Here is a 24543-nt window from a genome sequence, read left to right on the forward strand (position 1 = left end):
TAAATTCATGTCACCATTTTCCTAACCTATATTGCTGTATTAATCTTTTTCAAAGGTTTCATTTTGTTGTAAATTAATTATATGATTATTGTAAAAAAAAATCTTACATTACAAACTTGTATGAAGTAAAAGAAAATCCTCATTCCATTGTCCAGTAAAGATACTGCTTGCTGCACATAATTTTGACATTTTTATTAACATGTTGTTGTTTATATAAATGAAATTATACAATCTATACTACCAAAAAAATTTTTTTCAAAGACAGATAGCTTTTATTTTTGCTAAGCTAATGTTTCAGTTCATATCTTTGAATTTCCATTGATGTTAAACACCAAGTTTTTTCTTCTTAAAAAAAAAAAGATTTACAAGCACTTTTACGGCACCCAAGGAAAGTAGGTTGAAGGTTCATAATAATAATTTTCCTTTTAAAAAACATCCATCAGACCAAAATAAAATCGTTTTAATTAACTCCTTCCTCAATAACTAAAACCTTGGAATGTGCTAAAGGTTACAATAAATAAGGCAGCAAAAGAACAATCAGCTTAAAATGTATTTTTTAATTAAACTATGTAAAATGTATGATATATTTCATGAAGTACAAAGTGTGTCGGACCTAGAATCAAAGAAACTTTGTCACGTGAGCCAAACAAATTGATGAAATACCTTGTCTTCCAGGTAGAAGAGGCAAAACCAAAAAAAATTTTTTTTAAAGAAAAAAGGGCAGGCCATGGTGGCTCAGTGGCAGAGTTCTCACCTGCCATGCCTAAGATCTGGATTCAATTCCTGGTGCCTGCCCATGCAAAAACAAAATACGAAGAAATCTATACCATTTATAATTTTTTATTTCAATTAACAATCATCTCTTGTCTCAATTAGCCCAAAAGCTTCTTACCTAGACTCCCTGCTTCCACTCCTGCCACTCTTCAAATTATTCTCAACAGTAGTCAAATGACCCAGTTATAAAGTAAGTCAGACAGTCTTTTCAAACAGAGGTTCTGGGACAATTGTATACCCATATGCAAAAAGATGAATTTAGACCCTTACCTTGGACTATACATAAAACATAACTCAAAATGGATCATATGCCTAACTTTAAGTGCTAAAAATTATAAAACTTCACTAGAAGAAAGCACAGGAGTAAATCTTTATGACCTTGGGTTAGGCAAAGATTTCTTAGATAGGACATCAAAAACATGAACAATTGGATTTCAAAATTCAAGACTTTTGCACATCAAAAGACACCATTAATAAAATGAAAGACAAGTCACAGATTAGGAGAAATATTTGTAAATCATATATCTGATAAAGGACTTCTATCTAGATTGTATAAAGAACTCAAAAATAAAAAGACAAAAAAGGCAAATAACCCGATTAAAAAACAGACAACAGGGTGGGCAAAAGCGGCTCAGCAGCAGAATTCTCACCTACCATGCCAGAGACCCGGGTTTGATTCCTGGAGCCTGCCCATGCCAAATAATAATAATAATAATAATAAATTTAAAATAGCACCATGTAGAAAAATGACCTTAAAATGTATCAAAAATTGAGGACCCGGGTTCAATTCTCGGTGCCTGCCCATGTTAAAAAAAAAAAGTATCAAAAATTAAAATATAAAACTCTTAGAAGAAAGAATAGATGTAAACCTTCATGACTTTGGATTACGTAATGGTTTCTTACATATGATACCAAAACAAACAATAAAAAAATAGATAAATTGGACTTTATCAAAATTAAAAAATTTTTGTACTTCTGAGGACATTATCAAAAAAAATGAAGACAGTCCACAGAATGGGAGAGAGTATTTGCTGTAAATCATATATCTGATAAAGGACTAGTATATAGAATATACAGAGAACTCTTACAGATTAATAATAAAGAAACAAGTCCATTTTAAAATGGGTAAAGGATCTGAATTCATTTTCCCAAAGAAGATAAACAAATGGCCAATAAGCACCTGAAAATATGCTTGACATCCTTAGCCAACAGAGAAATGCAAATCAAACTACAAAGACACCACTTCACACCCATGAGAATGGCTATAACAAAAAAGATATAACAATATTGGGAAGGATGTGGAAAAACTGGAATGCTCATAAAGTTCTGATAGAAATGTAAAATGATGCAGCCTCTTTGGAAAACAGTTTGGCAGTGTATTAGTTAGGATTCTCTAGAGAAATAGAATCAACAGAAAATATCTGTAAATATAAAATTTCTAAAAGTGTCTCACGTAACCGTGGGAACATAGAATATGAACTCTGTATGGCAGGCTGTGAAGCTGATGACTCCGATGGAGGGTCTGGACAAACTCCACAGGAGAGGCTCACCAGCCAAAACAGGAAGAGAGTCTGTCTCTTCTGAATCCTCCTTAAAAGCCTTCCAGTGATTAGATTAAGCATCACTCATTGCAGAAGACAGTCCCCTTGGCTGATTACAAATGGAATCAGCTGTGGATGCAACCAATGTGATCATAATTTAATTCTATGAAATGTACTCATAGCAACAGACAGGCCAGTACTTGCCCAACCAAACGGATACCACCATTTGGCCAAGTTGGCACATGAACCTGACTATTGCAGTCCACCCCTTGTCAACTTGGTAGCTATACTCATCACCTTAAACCATACCTAATTTCTAAATAGAAAACAATAAAAGGCACATTTTTTTCCTCACCTAACAATACTCAACTGTATTAGTTAGGGTTCTCTAGAGAAACAGAATCAACAGGGAACACTTGCAAATATAAAATTTATAAAAGTGTCTCATGACCCGCAGGAATGCAGAGTCCAAGTCCATAGGGCAGGCTGTGAAGCCGACAACTCGGATGGAGGGTCTGGATGAACTCCGCAGGAGAGGCTCACCAGCCCAAGCAGGAATGGGGCCTGTCTCTTCTGAGTCCTCCTTAAAAGGCTTCCCCTGATTAGATTTAGCATCACTAATTGTAGAAGGCACTCCCCTTTGGCTGATTACAAAATGGAATCAGCTGTGGATGCAGCTGACGTGATCATGGCCTAATCCTATGAAATGTCCTCATTGCAACAGACAGGCCAGTACTTACCCAATCAGATAAACAGGTACCACAACTTGGCCAAGTTGACACATGTCCCTAACCATGACATCAACTGTCCTGCATATAACCGGAAACATTAAATCTCCCCAGAATAGGATGCAAGTCCTTGGATAATATTCATTCTTAAACTTGATATCTTACAACTTAAACAGTATAACATGAATAAAACAGCATTACAGTACTCATTTCTGTAACTGATCACCTGGTAGTAGTTCATTATTCATCACTACCTTCTTCCACTACCCATTCCATGTTCCCTTTACCCTCAGCAAGCACTTCAGCTGGCTGTGGTTCTTTGCCTGGTGGGGTGACCCAAACCTTCATTCCTGAAGTTTCAGACGCATTGGTAGTTCTGTCTGGATTGGGCTGTTGCAGTTTTCCATTGATTTTAATCACAGGGCATGGTAATACTAAAAGACGCCCTAGGGGATCTCCTATATTCCAAGAAAACTCTTCTTTACCACCATTGTGTAGTTGCAGTCCTATTTCCCCCTGATAGGGTCAATCACCCCAGACAATAATGCAATCCCCTTCTTGGCTTGTTGATCCAGGGGTATTAGTAGCCCAAAGTGACCAGGTGGCAGTCTTAGATTCCAGTTCAGTGGAATCATTGTTGTTTCTCCTGGTGGAAGCACTCCCCCTTTTGGAACTAAAACCTGTAGACCAGCAGAGCTCAGGGTCACAGAAATAGGAAGCAAAAATTTTCCTAGTGGATCACAGGGGTAATAGTGAGTGGTGCCACTCCCATTTCCACCCCTTGGTTCCTGGACCCATGTATCCTGGCTAAGGGAGAAACAGCACCATACAGTGGACACTGATTCAGAGCATACACAGCTTCCTGGAGAACATTACCCCAGCCCTTCAAGTTACTGCCACCTAATTGGCACCGTAATTGAGTTTTCAAAAGGCCATTCCACCATTCTATCAACCCTGCTGCTTCTGGATGATGGGGAACATAGTAAGACAAGAGAATTCCATGAGCATGTGCCCATTTCTGAACTTCATTTGCTGTGAAGTGTGTTCTTTGATCAGAAGCAATGCTGTGTGGAATACCCTGACGATGGATAAGGCATTCTGTAAGTCCACAGATGGTAGTTTTGGCAGAAACATTGTATGCAGGGAAAACAAACCCATATCCAGAGTATGAGTCTATTCCAGTTAGAACAAATCACCTCCCCTTTCATGAAGGAGTGGTCCAATGTAATCAACCTGCCACCATGTAGACAGCTGGTCACCTCGGGGAATGGTGCCATATTGGGGGCTGAGTGTAGGTCTCTGCTGCTGGCAGATTGGGCACACAGCAGTGGCTGTAGCCAGGTCAGCCTTGGTGAGTGGAAGTCCATGTTGCTGAGCCCATGCATAACCTCCATCCCTATCACCATGACCACTTTTTTCATGAACCCATGGGGCAATGACAGGAGTTGCTGGGGAAAGAGTCTGACTGATATCCACAGAACAGGTCATCTTATCCACTTGATTATTAAAACCTTCCTCTGCTGAAGTCACCCTCTGGTATGCATTCACATGGGACACAAATATCTTCATATTTTTAGCCCACTCAGAAAGGTCTATCCACACACCTCTTCTGCAGACCTCTTTGTCACCAATTTTCCAATTATGGTCTTTCAAAGTCCCTGACCATCCAGCCAAACCATTAGCAACATCCCATGAGTCGGTATACAAATGCACCTCTGGCCAGTTCTCCTTTCAAGCAAAATGAACAACCTGGTGCACTGCTCAAAGTTCTGCCCACTAGGAGGATTTCCCTTCACCACTGTCCTTCAACCCAGAAAGGTGTTGTAGTGCTGCAGCTGTCCACTTTCGGGTGGTACCTACATATCGTGCTGAACCATCTGTAAACCAGGCCCAAGTTTTCTCTTCCTCAGTCAATTCACTGAAAAGAACACCCCAAGATGCCATAGCTCTGGTCTGGGAAAGAGAAGGTAATGTGGCAAGAGTGAAGACCATGGGCATTTGGGCCACTTCCTCATGTAACTTACTTGTGCCTTCAGGACCTGCTCTGGCCCTATCTCATATATACCATTTCCATTTTATGATGGAGTGTTGGTGCACACGCCCAACTTTATGGCTTGGTAGGTCAGACAACACCCAGCTCATGATAGGCAACTCAGGTCTCATGGTAACTTGGTGGCCCATGGTTAAGCGCTCAGTCTCTACTAAGGCCCAGTAGCAGGCCAAAAGCTGTTTCTCAAAAGGAGAGTAGTTATCTGCAGCAGCTGGTAAGGCTTTGCTCCAAACTCCTAAGGGTCTGCATTGTGATTCTCCTATAGGGGCCTGCCAGAGGCTCCAAACAGCATCTCTATCTGCATTGACACTTCCAGCACCACTGGATCTGCTGGATCATATAATCCAAGTGCAGAGCAGCTTGTACAGCAGCCTGGACCTGCCACAGAGCTCCTCTTGTTCAGGTTCCCACTCAAAATTAGCAGCTCTTAGGAAGTCTTGTGTGAGTACTTTACTTGTGCTGCACGCAGGCCCTTTGTTCGATACTTCCTCCAACCTGTGAGAGACCTTCTCCTTGTCGCCATGAACTGCGTCACCTGCTCCTGGCTCACTCTCTTTGTTCTATCCTAGGTCTTACGCTTCCTGGTGGTTGTAGCCCCCGTTGTTACTAGCATCATACTCTCCGTTCACCTTCTGCCTTACCTGCCACCTTCCTCCGTCTTCAAAAAAAAAAAAAAGATTAGCAGCTTTTCTGGTCACTTGATAAATGAGCCGGAGTAGTACACCCAAATGAGGAATATGTTGTCACCAAAATCCAAAGAGACCAACTAGGCATTGTGCCTCTTTTTTGTTTGTAGGAGGGGCCAGATGCAGCAACTTCTCCTTCACCTTAGAAGACATATCTTGACATGTCCCACACCACTGGACACCTAGAAATTTTACTGAGGTGGAAGGCCCCTGTATTTTTGTTGGATTTATCTCCCATCCTCTGACACGCAAATGCCTTACCAGTAAGTCTAGAGTAGTTGCTACTTCTTGCTCACTAGGATCAATCAACATGATATCATCAATATAATGGACCAGTATGATGTCTTGTGGGAGAGAGAAATGATCAAGGTCCCTGCGGACAAGATTATGACATAGGGCTGGAGAGCTGATATATCCCTGAGGTAGGACAGCGAAATTATATTACTGACCTTGCCTGCTGAAAGCCAACTGTTTCTCGTGGTCCTTACTAACAGCTATTGAGAAAAAAGCATTTGACAGATCAATAGCTGCATACCAGGTACCAGGGGATGTACTGATTTGCTCAAGCAATCATACCACATCCAGAACAGCAGCTGCAATTGGAGTTACCACCTGATTAAGCTTACGATAATCACTGTCATCCTCCAAAACCCATCTGTTTTCTGCACAGGCCAAGTAGGAGAGTTGAATGGGGATGTGATAGGAATCACCACCCCTGCATCCTTCAAGTTCTTAAGAGTGGCAGTAATCTCTGCAATCCTTCCAGGAATCCAGTATTGCTTCTGATTTACTCTTTCACTAGGTAGGGGCAGTTCTAGTGGCTTCCACTTAGCCTTTCCCACGATAATAGCCCTCACTCCATGAGTCAATGTGGGTATTCTGCCAGTTGCTCAGTATGTCTATGCCAATTACGCATTCTGGATCTGGGGAAGTAACAATAGAATGGGGCTGGGGACCCACTGGACCCACTGTGCAATGGACCTGAGCTAAAACCCCATCGATCACCTGATCTCCATAAGTCCCCACTCTCACTGGTGGACCAGAGTGAAGTTTTGGGTCCCCTGAAATTAACGTCACTTCTGAACCAGTGTCTTATTAGATAAGACACTTATTAGATCAGATAAGTGTCTTATTAGATCAGATATCCCAGAAATATCTGATCATTTCCTTTTCCCCAGTGCACAGTTACCCTGGTAAAAGGCTGTTGGTCTCCTTGGGGAAGGCTTGGAGAGAGATTAGCAGTATAGATTTGTGGCAATATAACAGGGTTCTCCCCCAAAGATACCTGGCCTCCCCTTCATTCAAGGGGCACTGGGTCTATAAACTCTCTCAAGTCTGGAAATTGATTAAGGGGCCATGACTCTGTCTTTTTGTAATTCAAGTTAGATTTCTGTTCACTTGACCTAGAACACTTTTGTTTACACAGCTCAAACAAGAATTTAGTAGACTGCCCATTTATTGTACTTTTAGGTACCCCATGATTTACTAGCCAACACCACAAATCTCCACAAGTCAGATTATTTTGACTCCTGCTTTGAGTTCGCTGTCTATTATAATAGCCACGTCCACACTGTCTTTGGCGATTAAATGCTGCCACCTGGCTTCTGCCAACTCGGAATCCGGTCATCCCATTGTGTTTAAGGATTCCAGCTCAGTGACAGCCGTTCCCACAGTAATATCTGACCTACAGAGAAGTGCAACTACAGAGCTCTTTAGGGCTGATGGCGCTAGTCTCAAATTTATTTCTCACTGTTCTGGTAAAAGGTGCATACTCTGGCATTCCTGGGGTGTAAGAGTAGGTTTGCATGATAAATCCACGCTAACATTCCAATCTCTCTAAGCCTTTGGATCCCCTGATCTACATTATACCAGGGCATTTCTGGCATTTCAACCTCAGGTAATGTCGGCCACCTTTTGATCCATGTTTCAACAACCATCCAAACAAACTGTTAATGCCTTTTCTAACCCCTTGAGCTATAATTGAATGCAGAATCTCTGCTTAGTGGGCTCATATCAATAAATTCAGCCTGATCCAGTCTTACATTCCTCCCACCATTATCCCACACCCTTAATATCCATTGCCACACATATTCCCCTGATTTCTTTTTATATAAACTGGAAAATTCACACAGTTCTTTTGGAGTATAACGTACTTCCTCATGTGTGATATACTTTGTACCTCACCTTTAGGGGCCTGTTGGGACTTTAGTCTAGTTATACGTCTGGAAGAAATGAGGGGTGGTGGGGGTGGGTCATGAAAAGAATTAGAAGTATCTTCCAAGCCATTTGCTTCAGGGCGTTCATTTGCAGTTTCATCTGGTGAAACCGAATTAATCACTCTAGGGTTAATCCCTTCAGATGGAGGTTGGGAGGCCAACTCCTCAAGGCAGGCTGGAGGTGAGGTGGCTATGTCTTCAGAGCAGACTATTACAGGGCTATCTAGAGAAGACTCAGCATGACCTAGGGTTTCAGCCTTGCCACTGACATCATTATCCATCCATATGTCGCCATCCCATTTGTCAGGGTCCCATTCTTTTCCAATCAATGCACTTACTTTAACGGCAGACATCATGCAAGATTGAGATTTCAGTTTACGCTATAAAGTTGCTACTCGAACAAAAAGATTCTGAGTCTGATTTTTGGAGATCTCGTCTATGGCTATGCAAAATAAAATTTTCCTTCAGTGCACTCATGGAAATGTTTACATCTGTCAGACAGTGTGTAAGCTTCTCATTTGAAGCCTTTAGCCCATCCCTTTCACTCTTTAATGTATATAGTGTATCTAACAACAACCAGCCAACACTTCTATATTTTATATCTCTACAAAACTCTGTAAAGGTGTCAAAAACATTATCCCCCCAGAGCCTGGTTCGTACAAGTGAAGCATTAGAAGAATCGAATGGTGATATTTTGACTATCCCTTTTGCCAACTCACCCCATAGATTGGCAGTATCATTCTGATTACAAGAATTAGAATCCTTAGTGCCTTTGAGTCCAGTCAGAGTAGAAAACCAAGCGTAAAAAACCCATTTTTAAGATTCTATTTCTTAAGAACCACTCCTGGTACCAAGTTGTATTAGTTAGGGTTCTCTAGAGAAACAGAATCAGCAGGAACTATCTGTAAATATAAAATTTATAAAAGTGTCTCACGTAACCGTGGGAACAGAGACTCTGAAATCCATACAGCAGGCTGTGAAGCTGATGACTCTGATGGAGGGTCTGGACAAACTCCACAGGAGAGGCTGGTTGGCTGAAGCAGGAAGAGAGCCTGTATGTTCTGAATCCTCCTTAAAAGGCTTCCAGTGATTACATTAGGCATCACTCATTGCAGAAGACACGCCCCTTAGCTGATTACAAATGGAACCAGCTGTGGATGCAGCCAACGTGATCATGATTTAATTCTATGAAATGTCCTCATAGCAACAGACAGGCCAGCACTTGCCCAACCAGACAGGTACCACCACCTAGTCAAATTGACACATGAACCTGACCATGACAGGCAGTTCCTCAAAAGAGTAAATATAGGGTTACCATATGACCCAACAATTCTATGTATATACCCAAGAGAAATGAAAACATATGGCCCCACAAAAAACGTATACAAGTGCTCATAGCATGATTCATAATAACCAAAAAGGAGAAACAGCTTAAATGTCCATCAGCTAATGAATGGATAAACAAAATGTGGTGTATCCATACAATCGAATAGACAGCCATTAAAAGAAGTGAGGTACTGATTTGTGCTACAACAGGGGTTAACCTTCAAAACATGCTAAGTGAAAGAAGCCAGTCACAAAAGGCCACATATTGTATGATTCCATTTATGTGAAATGTCCAGAAAAGACAGATTTATAGAGGCAAAAATCAATTAATAGTTGCCTAGGAGTGGGTGAGTTCGGGTGAAATAGGGATTGGCTGCTAATGTGTATAAGGTTTTTCTGAGGGATGATGAAAATGTTCTAAAATTAACAGTGTTTACCAAAAATCATTCAAATGTTCACTTAAAAACAGGTGAATTTTTTTGCTATATATGTATAAAGTATAACACAATAAAGTTGTTTAAAAGAAAAACAAAGCAAGTCAGATCATGTTACTCTGCTCAAAACCCTGGATTCCTGTCTCAGACTAAAAGCCAGAGATTTTTTTTTTTAATCCTAGGTCCTAGGTAATGGACACACAACTCCCCACCCCCTTGATCACATATCCTCTCTCTCCTTTCCTTGTTCATCCTCTAACCCACCAGTCTCTCTGCTTTTTCTGAAATAGGCACTCTCTGTACTCGGGGACTTTTCACTCCTCCCTTGGCTTAGAATGCTCTTCCTACAGATATATGTAGGACTTCCTTTCTCATCTTCTTCAATTATTTATTCAAGTATATCTTTCTTAGTGACACTTTTCTTGGCCACCTTTCTAAAATTATATCTCTATCCTTAACCTACACACAGGTCTTAAATCTTTTAAAAGAGATTTTTGAATTTCCTGCTTTTTCTCCTTATTAGTTATCATTATATAATATTACACTATATTTATTTGTCTTAGCTATTGTCTGTCTTTCCCACTAGAATAAAATTCCACGAGGATATGAATTGTTGTCTATTTTTTTCCTTCCTTCTGTAGTCTTCCCAGAGCCTAAAACAAACAGTCCTTGGTACATAGTAAGTTCTCAATAAATTTGTTGAATGAATGAATGAGCAATGCTTCATAGATTTCTTTTCATATTTTTTTACTTCATTCTTTTTAATAGCTGAATAATGTTCCACTGAATGAATAATATAATTCATTTAAACAGTCCCCTATTACCGAAGTATATTTAACAGCGAACATTCTTATACATATATATTTGGGCACTTGTATATCTATTAGTAAAATTCCTAGAAAGAGAACTTATGAGTCAAAAAAAATGAACATTCTAAATATTAACAGATATTCTCAAATTGCCCTCCAAAAAGATTATAATAATTTATACTCCCAGCTAACAGTATATGAGAGTGCCCCAAACCCTCATCAATACTGATGTTATCAACTGGTTCAACCTTTACCAATTTCATAAATGAGAAATCTACCTCATTGCAGTTTAATTTACTTGACTATAAGAGTGCCGGTTTGAAAGGTTCATGCACCTTAGAAAAGCCACGTTTTAATCCTGATCTGATCTTGTGGGAGCAACTGTTTCTTTTAACCTCTATTCAGTAAAGTAGGGAATTATTTGATTAGATTAACTCCATGGAGATGTGACACGCCCAATTGTGGGTATTAACTTTTTGATTAGCTAGAGATGTGACTCCACCCATTCCAGGTGGATCTTCATTAGTTTACCGGACTCCTTTAAGAAGGAACCATTTTGGAAAATGCTGCAGAGCCACGAGAACCAAGACAGCAGCCACAGACTTTTGGAGATGAAGAAGGAAAACATCTCCAGGGGAGCTTCATGAAACAAGGACCCTGGAAAGAAAGCTAGCAGACATTGCCATGTTGCCATGTGCCTTTCCAGTTGAGAAACACTGAACTTCATTGGCCTTTCTTGAGTGATGGTAACCGTTCGTTGGTGACATAATTTGGACATTTTTATAGACTTGCTTTAATTGGGATATTTTCACAGCCTTAGAACTGTAAACTTGCAACTTAATAAATTACCCCTTTTTAATAGCCGTTCTGTAAAAAAAGAAAAAGCCGTTCTGTTTCCAGTATATTGCATTCCAGCAACCAGCAAACTAGAACAATAAGTGACCATTTGTTTTTTTCTGTTAGGTGCTTTTTCATACTCTTTGACTGTTTGATTATTGGCTTCTTAGTATTTATTGATTCAATGGTGCTCTGTATATTAGGAGATTTGTCTTCCGTCTTATGAGCTGCAACTATTTCCACATTTTTCTTTTTTTAATTTTGTTTACAGAGACCTTGATAGTTCAGAAAATTTTAATTTTTAAGTAATGAAACTCATCAATATTTTCCTTTTTTGACTTCGGATTTTCGTGTCATGCTTGGACAGACCTTCCTCACTCTAAAATTATAAAAACATTCACTCATGCTTTCATCTAGCACCATCATTGTATTTCTGATGCTTAAATCTGTGACCCACTTGGAACTTCTTTTGCTATAAAAAGTGAAGTAGAAGATTCAGGTCATCACTATCTACATGTCTGTTTTGCCCCACTCATCATTATTAAATAGGTTATTTCCCCAATGACTTGAAATACATAATTTTAAACCCTTCCATATACTGGGTCTATTTTTCAACTCTATTCCATTCCACTGATCTATTTCTGCACTACGACCAAAATGTTTTAGTTTTATAACAGTATATGTCAATATCTGGGAGTTCTCAACCTTTCCTAATTAATACGTGAAATTTTAAAAATTAAAATAAAACACAATCAAGCTTACCTCCTCACCCTCCTCTTCCAATGTATCTACTACTCCCTCGGGGGTGTTTGGAAGACAGCCTGACTCTACTAAAGAGAACTTTTTAAAACTGTCTACCGAAGAAAGAAAGTGGCTCCACTCCGGAGTGACAAATCTTGAGAAAGGCCTGAAGTACAAAGTAACAGAGACTCCCCATTCTCTCCCTACTTCTTCCACCTCCCCTTCCAACCTCCGCGTCTTGCCGAGGGATCCTGCTGCGCTTCCGAGTTCAGCCTCTGGGAGCCGCTGGCGGACCCGTCTGCCTGCGGACCACACAAGGCCGCCCCAGCGCGCACAGCCGTCGTGATGTCACGTCCGGTCCCATGCGGAAATCTTCCGCTGGCGAACCAGGAAGAGACTGAAAACAGGGCGATGGCAGCTCTGGAGGCCTCGTTCCGGGGCAGACCTCAGAACACGGTCCCCCCGCGATAGATTGGACCTTGGTGGCGGCCTCCGAACCCGGAGGTGAAAACCGTCGGGGCCTGAACTGGGACCTTAGAAGGGAGCTTGGGAATCGTGACTGCCCTTCTTGCACTCCCTCTCTAACCCCGAGCTCTAAACTGGGCCGGAAGCAGGTCTGCCTGATATCATACTGCTCCTAGTGGAACCGCGAAAAATTTCCCCTTTACCACCACCACTAAGACAGATGGGAATCTCAGGCTGAGGTTTCAAGTGCGCCGGTCTTCCCTAACAGCCTTCTCCCCACCGCCGCAGGAATGGAGGGGTCTAAGACGTCCAGCAGCACGATGCAGGTGAGCTTTGTGTGCCAGCGCTGCAGCCAACCCCTGAAACTGGACACGAGCTTCAAGATTCTGGACCGAGTCACCATCCAGGAGCTCACAGGTCAGCGAGATCCTTGGAATTAGCGTAGTCAAGTCCGTGCAAAGTGGGCAGCTTTGGAGATGTAGGTCTTAGGATGGCTGTGTTGTCTGTCATAGATTTGCAGCGTGAACTTAGGAAAGTCACTTCAACCCTCTAGCCCCCTGTTTTCTTACCGGAAAATTGAAGGAGTTCTGACGTTTTGAACTCCTGAGGGCTTTGCATAGCAAAGAAAGGCCCTTATTTTTCTGCTCTTGTTTTGTCAAATAATGATATTCCTGTTTCCAAATACATATTCCGTATATAATAATAAACGACAGTTGTTGAGGACTTACCATATATTCAGTGAATTACATGCATTACTTCTTTTTAATCCCTCCAACAACCCCTGTTGGGTAATACCATTTTATCATCAGTTTACAAATGAGGAATTGAGACCCAGAGAAGTTAAGTGACTTACCCAAGGTTCTGTGGCAGCTAAGTAGAGCAACAGTGTCTCACATCTATTAATATCTGACTCCAGAATCCCAAGAAGGAACAAGAAGTGAGATCAAGTAAGAAAGGGAAAACAGAAGACTGAATAAGCAGTTTATAAGCTCCTGTGTCTGGAGTTAGCCTGCTTTGGTTTAAATTCTGACTCTATCATTTACTAGCTGAGTGATTTTTTGCAAGTTACTTCACTTCTCTTTATCTGTAAGATGGGGATACCTACACCAAAGGATGGTTGTAAAGATCAAATATGAAGAAGCATGTAAATACTTATTAATATGCTTGGCTAATAATATTTGATAAATGTTAGCTACTATTAACTGATTTCTCTTAAGGGGAATTAACTCTTTTGAATATATATTGTTAACTTTTTGTTATGGTTATTTTCAAGCATATAAAATCAAGAGAATAGCATAATGAATTCCCTTGTATCCATCATCTAGTTTCAACAATTAGCAGCATTCTCCTAATTTGGTGTTATCTATACCTTCACTCATTTCCCGTTCCCCACACAGTTATTATTTTTTACACTTTCTGTAATGGTAAATTGTCATGCATTGAAATGTTCAAATCTTAAACTGTACATTTTTACAAATAGATACACCCATGTAACCCTGATCATTGTAATGTGGAACGGTTTCCTCTCCCCAGAAAGTTCCCTCATGTTCCTTCCCTGTCATTCTGGGGGATAGGAAATGTTACCTTTATTATAGAAAGTTTCAAAGAATATAACAAACCCCATGTACCTGTCACTTAACTTCAACAATTATCAACACATAACCAATCATGTCTCATCTACAAACTCCAAACATACACACATATGCAGAATTATTTTAAAACAAATTCTAAACATATAAATACCATAGATATTTCGGTAAGTACTGTTAAAAGATAAAGACTCTTTTAAAAAACATAGTCATGGGTGGGCCACGGTACCTCAGCAGGCAGAGTTCTCACCTGCCATGCCGGAAACCCGGGTTTGATTTCCGGTGCCTGCCGATGCAAAAAAAAAAAAAAAAAAAAACATAATCATGATATCATTATCATGCCATAAAAAATTTAAACAATTCCTTAATCTGATTTAATGGGGGAAGTTGGGGGAGGAAGACAAGTGATTCTTCTTTATATAAATGGTACTTTAAGAAAGTCAGATATGGAGGAACCTGAAGAAATTTTATCAGATTATCAATCTCACATCACCCATGGGTGAGGAAAGTGACTCTTGAAGGACTACAGTGAGTAAAGCATAGCTTCAAACTATGATTCTATTAGAAATGAGGGCTTAAACCTCAAAAGGGAACACTGGGCAGATGAAGGTAGGGGTCATATGTACTCCTTAAATTTGTCAAAGATGTGAAAATGAAAGAACCTCAGGAAGAGCTGCATAATGAAGTTGACTGAAAAAAATAGATTTTTTGAGACTATTTGTGAAGGATGTAACAGTGGGTAGAAGTTGAAAGGGTCTGTGAGTGAGTTTATAGCATTGAAGCAAAGTTGATTTCTGATTTGAAGTAAAGGGATCAGAGGTTCTTTGTACCCCTTCTTGCAATTTTTTATACATTTGATATTATTTCAAAATAACTTATAAAATACCCATGTCCTTCTCCTAACATCCCCCAAAATCCTACTAGGGTCTTAACTGGAAATCATTCCCTTTATAAACTATTTTTTATGGGATGAACATCAGTGTTACATGACTATGAAGAACATGGTATGTCTTATCATTCATTCAGAACGCTGTTTATGCTTTTCAATAATATTTTATGATTTTCTTCACGTAAGACTTTTCTCATTAAATTTATTTCATTGTATATGTTGCTGTTGTGAACAGACCATTTTCTTCAACTTTTATTTCTAGTTGTTTGGTAGTTGTTTTCTAGTCTATTGCTAATGTGGATAAAAACTCTTATTATTTTCCTGTGTAGCCATTTTACCCAATTGTCTGATTAAATTTAGTTTTGCTCTTAAAAAAAAAAAAAGAAAGAAAGAAAGTCAGAGGTGGGAGTGGTGATAAAAATGCTTAAGATTCCTTCCCCATATTTTCCTAAGCTCCCTGCTTTAATAAGACTATTTCTGACTCAATATTTTCCTTGCCATTAGCTCCACTACTTGCCACAGCCCAGGTGAAGCCAGGAGAGACCCGGGAAGAAGAGGCTAACTCAGGAGAGGTAATAAAGCTGTCCTCTCTTCTCTCCTTCCCAAACCATAAATATTCTAAGCCCACCCATGACTATGTTTTTTAAAAGAGTCTTTATCTTTTAACAGTACTTACCGAAATATCTATGGTATTTATATGTTTAGAATTTGTTTTAAAATAATTCTGCATATGTGTGTATGTTTGGAGTTTGTAGATGAGACATGATTGGTTATGTGTTGATAATTGTTGAAGTTAAGTGACAGGTACATGGGGTTTGTTATATTCTTTGAAACTTTCTATAATAAAGGTAACATTTCCTATCCCCCAGAATGACAGGGAAGGAACATGAGGGAACTTTCTGGGGAGAGGAAACCGTTCCACATTACAATGATCAGGGTTACATGGGTGTATCTATTTGTAAAAATGTACAGTTTAAGATTTGAACATTTCAATGCATGACAATTTGCCATGAAAATGTAGGAGTACAGGCTGAGTTTCTGCAGGGTACGTGGTACTCATGGAGCCATCAGACTCTTGAGGTATAGTTAACAGGAGCCATTCCATGTCATCAGGCCGCTATGGATCATGGAAAATACAAAAATGTTCTTTAGGTCACAGGGTTACTGAATGAGGTATCCATTCAAAAAATGTGGGGAGAGTCTCTTCTTTATTTGGAGCAGAATAATAAGCCCTCTTAGGTTGGAGATGGGATGATCAGTGAGCCAGGTATTCCTTCCAGGGCGTTCCTGGTTTATATCTGTTGTCCTAGCTGATTTAATATCCATTCTCCTCCATTCTCAAAAGTACCTGAGTTTGGATAATGTAAAACACCCCAGTCAGAAAGGATTGTCAGTGTTAAAAGAACCCATCATTTTTAAACTATATAGAGTGATAACATCACTGATAATTTTCAGTGCCAAAGACAGATGTCAGAAGAATTTGTGAACATATAAATTATCTGCTTTATTCTTTGCTGTGGAAAACTTCATTGCAGTCTGATCTAACTTTTTCCTTATATCATGATTTAGGGCTTTTTCTCTCCTACCCTTGACTGTTGAATATTGAGAAAATGTAAATTTAATCATAATGAAATATTGCATAGTTAGGAAATGTTCTTTCCTACAAAAAAAAAACAAATGAGACCTTGGGTATGTCTTTGCCACAGCTCCTTTCTTAGTGCATGTATTCAAAATTTCACTAAATAATACCTGTTTCTTAAGTCTGTATAGTTTATTAAATCTTGTGGTAACCAAGGATATAGCCAAATAGTTCTGAGGCTGTTTGGGAGTTAAACTCCACCTCTAAGCTGCCACGATTCTAATGGTCCCTTTTATCCTCCTAGGAGCCATTTATTGAAACTCGCCAGGATGGTGTCTCTCGCAGATTCATCCCCCCAGCCAGGTGCCTACTACTTTTCAGCCCCCTGTTCCTTGCCAAAGCCCAGTAGAATTTTAACTGAACCCAGGGATTGAAATCTGGAGCCAGGTGGTAGAGTTACATCATCACCTAGTCTTTTTTTTTTTTTAAATACCAGAAAACACAAACCAAATGCAAACATTCCTATTTTGAGCATTCCGTTCTACATATATAATCAGTAATTCACAATATCATCAAATAGTTGCATATTCATCATCATAATCATTTCTTGGGACATTTGCATCTATTCAGAAAAAGAAATAAAACGAAAACAGAAAAAAAATTTATTAATACCATACCCTTACCCCTCCCTTTCATTGATCACTAGCATTTCAAACTAAATTTATTTTAACATTTGTTCCCCCTATTATTTATTTTTATTCCATATGTTCTACTCATCTGTTGACAAGGTAGATAAAAGGAGCATCAGACACAAGGTTTTCACAATCACACAGTCACATTGTGAAAGCTATATCATTATTCAATCATCATCAAGAAACACGGCTACTGGAACACTGCTCCACATTTTCAGGCAGTTCCCTCTGGCCTCTCCATTACATCTTGAATAACAAGGTGATATCTACTTAATGCGTAAGAATAACCTCCAGGATAACCTCTCGACTCTGTTTGGAATCTCTCAGCCACTGACACTTTGTCTCATTTCACTTTTCCCCCTTTTGGTCGAGAAGGTTTTCTCAATCCCTTAATGCTGAGTCTCAGCTCATTCTAGGGTTTTTCTCAATCCCTTGATGCTGAGTCTCAGCTCATTCTAGGATTTCTGTCCCACATTGCCAGGAAGGTCTGCACCCCTGGGAGTCATGTCCCACATAGACGGGGGGAGGGTGATCACCTAGTCTTTTAGCTCTTCCAGAAAGGTGTTCTGACCCTCTTCTTGGCCTATCACCATCCAGTATTGACCTTTTCCCTTAGCCATTCACACAGTGGAGAAAGATGATAGCTGTAATGATGAAGAAATTGAGAAAAGTTGAGGGGGTGATTGATTAAAAGAGATGGGCTCTTAAGAAGTTTTAAATTAACAAATTTTGTTAGATGTTCATGTCCTTAGTTATCACCAAGGCAGGTACAGATTGCTGGTCAGGAGTATAATATTTTTAAAAATGGTCTTTCCTAATTCTCCTTCATTTTCTACTGTAGACACACACACACATCAATTTTTACTGTCCCCTTTCCCTCCTTAGTCCATCCAGGCCAACCTTCATGCTGAGGGCCCCTGTGGAAGACCAGCATGACCTTCCCTTGGGAGAGAGGTGCCCTTGGGAGGTCAGTCAGTCTAAGAGTGGGTATATGCCTTGAGGCTCTCAGCCAGTGTTTGAGAGTCTCTGCCACTGGCACTGCCGTAGGTGGAGGAAGTCTCTTTGCTCCCTCATGTGGCCCGTGGGTGGGGGGCTGTCTGCAGGATGATGTCTACAGAAAGTGCCAACAGCTTCACTCTGATTGGGGAGGCATCTGATGGCGGCACCATGGAGAATCTCAGCCGACGATTGAAGGCAAGTCTGTTTCTTCCAATATCAAGCAGTAGGCCTGGCTGGTGGAAGGGCAATTGGGGCAGGTAGCATAGGGGATGTCTTTCTCTGACTCTCTCACACTTCCAGGTCACTGGGGACCTTTTTGACATCATGTCAGGCCAGACAGATGTGGATCACCCACTGTGTGAGGAATGCACAGATACCCTTTTAGACCAGCTGGACACCCAGCTCAACGTTACTGAAAATGAGTGTCAGAACTACAAGTGAGTCCCTCCATGGCCAAGGCCCAGAAACTGAGAGCTGGGTCTTAGAGCTGTTACTGCCCTGAGATCGGGTGGCCCTTTCAGTAGCTAAATTCCACTCAGGCAAACAGAATAGCAGGTTACTTCTGGTAAGTATGCTCCGCCTGTGTCCTTGGCAGACGCTGTCTGGAGATCTTAGAGCAAATGAATGAGGATGATAGTGAACAGCTTCAGATGGAGCTAACGGAGCTGGCACTGGAGGAAAAGAGGCTGATACAGGAGTTGGAAGATGTAGAAAAGAACCGCAAGATAGTGGCCGAAAATCTCAAGACTGTCCAGGCTGAGGCTGAGAGGCTGGATCAGGAGGAAGCTCAGTGAGTGACCACCCCATTCTTCTATTTGCAAGTCCTTAAGTAGAGGAAATGGCTTCCAGCTAAATATGAGTGATTAATTTGTAATCTACAGCCAGCCATCAGTCAGTTGTACATCTTCTCTGGATCCTGCATGTTGTCTCTAGGCCCTGTTTCTAGAGGCTTGTTGGGAGAGTTATGTATTATGAGTCAGCATGATTAAGTGAAAGCATGTATGCTAAATAGGATGGAGAGGCCAGAGCTCTAGTCAGGGCTCTGTCCTTTAGGGAACTGGGCTCACCTGGAAAGTTGAAGATACTAGCCTACATTAGTTCCCACCCAGATCACAAATTGCATTAGTGTACTTGACGTGAGAGAACCCTTTCTCTTGTGGAGGAGATGCAGTATCCTTTAGTTGAGCAAGTGAAGGACACAGGGAAAAAGGTTTTTGACAGAGTAGTGTACAAGTTCCATTGGAGTGGTTTATTCTGACTATCTAAAGGACAATGAAGTACATAGAAGTGAAGTTATAGAGGGTCAATTATGGCTAATTCATGGAAGAAGCCACTCTTAACCCACCCATCTCACTTCTGGAAAAGATCTGAAATACAATAGGTGCTTTGTCCCAGTTTGGAAGCGTCCAATTTCCTCCACCTTTTTGTGTTTGGGCAGCTGGAATTTGAGACATTTCTGTCCCTCCCAGGCAAAAGGACTGGGGCCTACATGCTCTTCTGATTGGGATCTTTGCCAAATATAGAAGATGCTGTAACTGGATGAACCTTCATGACTAGAATAAATCATTCGGAAGTGTGGAAGAGGAAACTATAGCCTTCACTGGTCACCTTGGCTGTTCACAGGTATCAAAGGGAATACAGTGAATTTAAACGACAACAGCTGGAGCTGGATGACGAGCTGAAGAGTGTAGAAAATCAGATGTGTTATGCCCAGATGCAGTTGGACAAGCTGAAAAAAACCAACGTCTTTAATGCGACCTTCCACATCTGGTAAAGAGGGCTGGAACAGGAATCATATTGGGGAAATACTACATATCTAGACTTCAGCTGTTGACCGTTAAGCCAGGGTCCCCACTTCACCAGAAAATGGGGATTGTGTGTCATTTAAGTTTCCTTTCTTGTGATGGGATAGGCAGAATCAGGGAATTAGAATTCTGAGGCTTGGGCACATCCACCCCTCCAAGGAAAGGGAACAGCCTGAGCCATCCAGCTACATAAAAAGCTGGTCATCTGCCTGGTGCTAATTTCTTATCCCCAGGGTCATTCATGTATTAACTTATTCGATGTTTATTCTTTTAACTAATGTCTGTTGACCCTCTACTATGTGGTAGGCACTGTGCTAAGCACTAGGAGGGTAACAGCAGAGGCTTTGCAGTCTGTTGTCTATAAGTTCATGGGAGAAACAGACAGGTAATAGGCAGTTGTAATACACTGTGATAATGGTAAGCCCAGGATGCTGTGGGAACACAGAAGAGTACTTTATCCAATTTGGGGAGGCCACATGGAAATTTTTCCCCTAGAGGAGGTTTATGTCTAAGCCAAGACCTGAAGAAGTCTGAAAAGAAGGGGATTGTTACTGGCAGAGAGAACATCATGTGCAAAGAAACAGGAAAGAGGGAGTGATGAATTCTGAAAACTGAAAGGAGCTTATTGTAACTGGAGATTGAGTGCAAAGGAGAGAAGGACAGGATATGAAACTGGAGAGTTACCAGATCCTAAAGGGTCTTGTAGGCCTTAAGGGATTTGGAATTTCTCCAAAAGATAGTGACAGCCATTGAAGCATTTTAGGCAGGGAAGTGGTATAATTACCTTTGCATTGTGAATAATAGCTTTACCTACACTGGAAAATGACCTGGGGGAAGGAGCAATTTTGTTGGTAAGGAGACTTGTTAGTAGGAATCTAAGTATGAAAAGATGGGTAGTGACATTGTCAGGTTTAAGAGATTTAGGAGATAAAATCAAGAGGCTGGTGTTTTAGTGGGTAATAGGGAAAGTTCAGGGATGGCACTCAAGTTTCTACTTTGGCATCTGAGCAGTAAGGGGAAAGGTTACAACTCAAGTTTAGACAGGTATTTAAAGTGCCAAGTAGAGCTTGGATATATGAATCTAAACATAAGGAGAGAGGTTTATGTTTGGTTTTGAGTAAGAACAGGAAATCCCAAAAGTTCCAAAGTTTTAAGTTCCCTCTGTATTTTTTCTTGCCCTTCCATCTTCCACTATAGGCACAGTGGACAATTTGGCACAATCAACAACTTCAGACTGGGTCGCCTGCCCAGTGTTCCTGTGGAGTGGAATGAAATTAATGCCGCTTGGGGCCAGACAGTGTTGCTGCTTCATGCCCTGGCCAATAAGATGGGTCTGAAATTTCAGAGGTAGGAAATACAGCCCTTTCCTGGGTGTGGTGGGTCTTTGATGGAATCTGTATCTTCAACCTGGTGCTACTCTCTGCTTTGGCAGGAGCCCTTGCCCTGACCAAACTGGGAGTTTTCTGCAAGTGGAGACTGTGTCTGCTTCTGATTTTGCCATCTCCTCCCCCCTGATTAAGCAGTCACTGTGCCGCATGACAATAGTTCCCAACCTAGGGTCTCCAGGACTTAGTGTTCCTCAAGCTGTTTTAAGTTTTTGTTTGTTTAATCTAAAATGTACATTTGTCCATGAAGGCCACCACCACCACCCCCAGGCAATTATATGAGCAATGTTTAGCAAACACAATCGTTTAAATATAGAACCTTTGGGGAGGTGGGGGACAGCAGTGGAAATAATAAAAGAGGTTCTTAAGTAGAATAAAGATTGAAAATCACTGGGTTATAACTTTCCAATAATCACTTTAGGAAGAGTCCTCTGTATCCATGTCTGTCTGCATCTCCATCTTAGGTATCGACTTGTTCCCTATGGAAACCATTCCTATCTGGAGTCTCTGACAGACAAATCTAAGGTACTGCGAGAAGCTTCATCTTTACTGGAATATAGAGCTCTTATACCTCCTAACAAATTGGCTGGTTTGGTTTTGATATTGGCATTTTTTATTTCTTAGACAGTGTATTTCTTATATTCTCCAAAAAAGCCAATGTCTATAGTGAGTTTAAGACTAGCTCTTTGGAGCCTCTAGAAAAAATTCATTTTTTACAGTTTGTTGAGAAGGGATGTGGGCAGATCAGGGGAGGATGTATGTAGTAGGATAGGGAAGGGATCGCCGTGACATATTTTGAACTTTCCATTGGTGGTGAAACAGCCCCAAGTGCATTGTTATTTGCCCAAAGTTAACTGGAGTTTTCTGAGTTATGGAAAATAGAATCCAACCACAGTTCTTCTTTCCAGTGGAGTACTGACAGAACATGACTTAAAAGATGATAGAATTAGGAATGATCTGTGATAGCCTGTCTTGGTGCCACATCCATAGCCGCTTCTCTCTTCTTGGGCAGGAGCTGCCATTATACTGTTCTGGGGGGTTGCGTTTTTTCTGGGACAACAAGTTTGATCATGCAATGGTGGCTTTCCTGGACTGTGTGCAGCAGTTCAAAGAAGAAGTTGAAAAAGGTGAAACACGTTTTTGTCTTCCTTACAGGTCAGTATCCCCCAAACTCAGATGAATATGTAGTAGGACCAAATTGAGCAGAATCGAGGGGGCAGTGAGAATGGAGGCAAGACATAGTAGACAGTGGGAAAGGTAGAAAATGGTGCAAAATCACCTCACACTTATGGGCAAAGACCAGTTCAACACTGCAAGTGGGGCAGAATGTGACCGCCTCGTCCCTGGAGAGAAAGAATGTTTGTCTAAATACATTTGGGGGGATATTACTGGCACAGAGCTTAAGCCTACTTGCTTTCCAGTTTCCAGGTTTTTCCTGAAGGCCTTGGAAATATACAGGATGCTTTCTTTGGTCAAATTTTGTAGGAGCCCAGAAATAGATGGAAACCTTAGTCCAAGGGAGTAAGGCTGAGCTGTTTCTGTCACCCCAAAACAAAGAATTTTCTTTCTTTTGCCTTTCTCTCCTCATGAGCTCAGGGTTGCCTGGAAAAACCGAGGAGTACTGTAACTCTCACCCCTTGCTCCAGTCTTCTCATCTGTTTGGGTGTGTGTCCTTTCCCTGTACTCTGCAGTGACAATGAGGCTCTTGTGGCAGCCTCCTTGATTTTTGGCTTTCAAGCAAATCCAAAATACACTACCATTCCTCGCCAAGAGTTCTTTAATAGATAAAATGACGTGAATGGTCTCATGATCTAGTCCCTGCCCGTTTGCCTGAACTGACAACTCAGATCTCAGTTACTAATGAGCTCTGCTGTGTCCATCTGCAGGATGGATGTGGAGAAAGGCAAGATTGAAGACACAGGAGCCAGCGGCGGCTCCTTTTCCATCAAAACCCAGTTTAACTCTGAGGAACAGTGGACAAAAGCTCTCAAGTTTATGCTGACAAATCTCAAGTGGGGTCTTGCTTGGGTATTATCACAGTTTTATAACAAATGACTTTTTTCTTTAGGGAGATGTTTGCCTTACAGGCTTTAAATTTTGTTTGCAAAGAAAAAAAGATTTTAAATTAAATTCAGGTAATATGTTTACAGTACCAAAAAAGAAAAACCCACAGGAAACAAAAAGCTACTTTATTATATCACAGTTTCCAAAGGTATAACTTGCCATGTCATAGTTTTGATTCTTAGTCCCATGCCTTCACTTTCCTTAAAACAAGTTTGTTTTTTAACTAAGAGCTGAATTGAGATCAATGTGTTTTCTCTAGATTTTATCTCTTTCAACTTCTACATTTACAATATGAAATAGAAACCTTTGTCTCCACTGAGACGAGTCAAATATGGACACACACTGTTGGAAAATGTGAGAATATTACTTATAAGTTTTGCCTGGTCACCATGTAATATGATCAGAAGCTTGAAACTTAACACTTCTTGATTCTAGTATTGAATGCCTACTCTGCTCTTTGTTAGAGATATGAGGCATTATGGAGAGATTTAATTATTTGTAATAAAAGATTTGCTGCAGTCTGATAACTGCGTAGAGATGCATTCTTGGGTTTTTCTTTAAAATAAATTGCTTTGTATTCTGGAAGAACTGAGTTCAAGTGCTGCTACGTGGAAAGTCTGTTGAAACCTGTTTAGTGAGAGTTTGTTTTAAAAACAAAACTCTAGGCAGTAAAACTTTAGTGTCCTGATAAAATGCTGTAATATGCAAAAAAAAAAACCCAATGAAAATAGACAACTACAGAGGAAGCCCTATTTGTGTAAATCTCAATAACACAACAGATATGTTAAACTAACTTTAAAGGGAAATAAAAGCTACTTTGATGCTCAGTCAGGGTAATCCAGATGGTCTGGGGTTTTCAGTCCCTACTTAATACTAATCTCCATGTCTGTTTTCTCTTGATATAATTAACAGTTAAAGAAAAGCCATAAATATC

The 24543-nt window shown here is 40.5% G+C and overlaps 1 protein-coding gene across 2 annotated transcripts; it reads left to right on the forward strand.

Annotated features, from left to right (window-relative positions):
- The first annotated feature begins 12518 nt into the window (after positions 1-12518).
- Positions 12519-24197, forward strand: BECN1 (beclin 1). Of its 2 annotated transcripts, XM_077164299.1 has the most exons (12): positions 12519-12646; positions 12896-13024; positions 15590-15657; positions 16969-17027; positions 18460-18550; positions 18656-18792; positions 18951-19145; positions 19979-20125; positions 21358-21507; positions 22010-22070; positions 22558-22700; positions 23432-24197. In XM_077164299.1, exons 2-12 carry the CDS (start codon positions 12898-12900, stop codon positions 23598-23600), a joined length of 1347 nt encoding a protein of 448 aa, XP_077020414.1. In that variant the 5' UTR covers positions 12519-12646; positions 12896-12897; the 3' UTR covers positions 23601-24197. The 2 variants fall into 2 exon arrangements, with proteins under 2 accessions (XP_077020414.1, XP_077020415.1); XM_077164300.1 differs by lacking the exons at positions 22010-22070; positions 22558-22700; positions 23432-24197 and adding an exon at positions 21593-22001.
- Positions 24198-24543: the final 346 nt, after the last annotated feature.

This window comes from Tamandua tetradactyla, chromosome 6, assembly GCF_023851605.1.
Source record: "Tamandua tetradactyla isolate mTamTet1 chromosome 6, mTamTet1.pri, whole genome shotgun sequence".
NCBI lineage: Eukaryota > Metazoa > Chordata > Mammalia > Pilosa > Myrmecophagidae > Tamandua > Tamandua tetradactyla.

Bases quoted from the DNA above. Each gene is read 5' to 3' on its own strand.
- BECN1 (XM_077164299.1), top strand. From the start codon at position 12,898: ATGGAGGGGTCTAAGACGTCCAGCAGCACGATGCAGGTGAGCTTTGTG. The intron at 13,025-15,589 runs GTCAGCGAGATC...CCTTGCCATTAG, and splicing joins CACCATCCAGGAGCTCACAG to CTCCACTACTTGCCACAGCC. The intron at 15,658-16,968 runs GTAATAAAGCTG...TTATCCTCCTAG, and splicing joins AAGAGGCTAACTCAGGAGAG to GAGCCATTTATTGAAACTCG.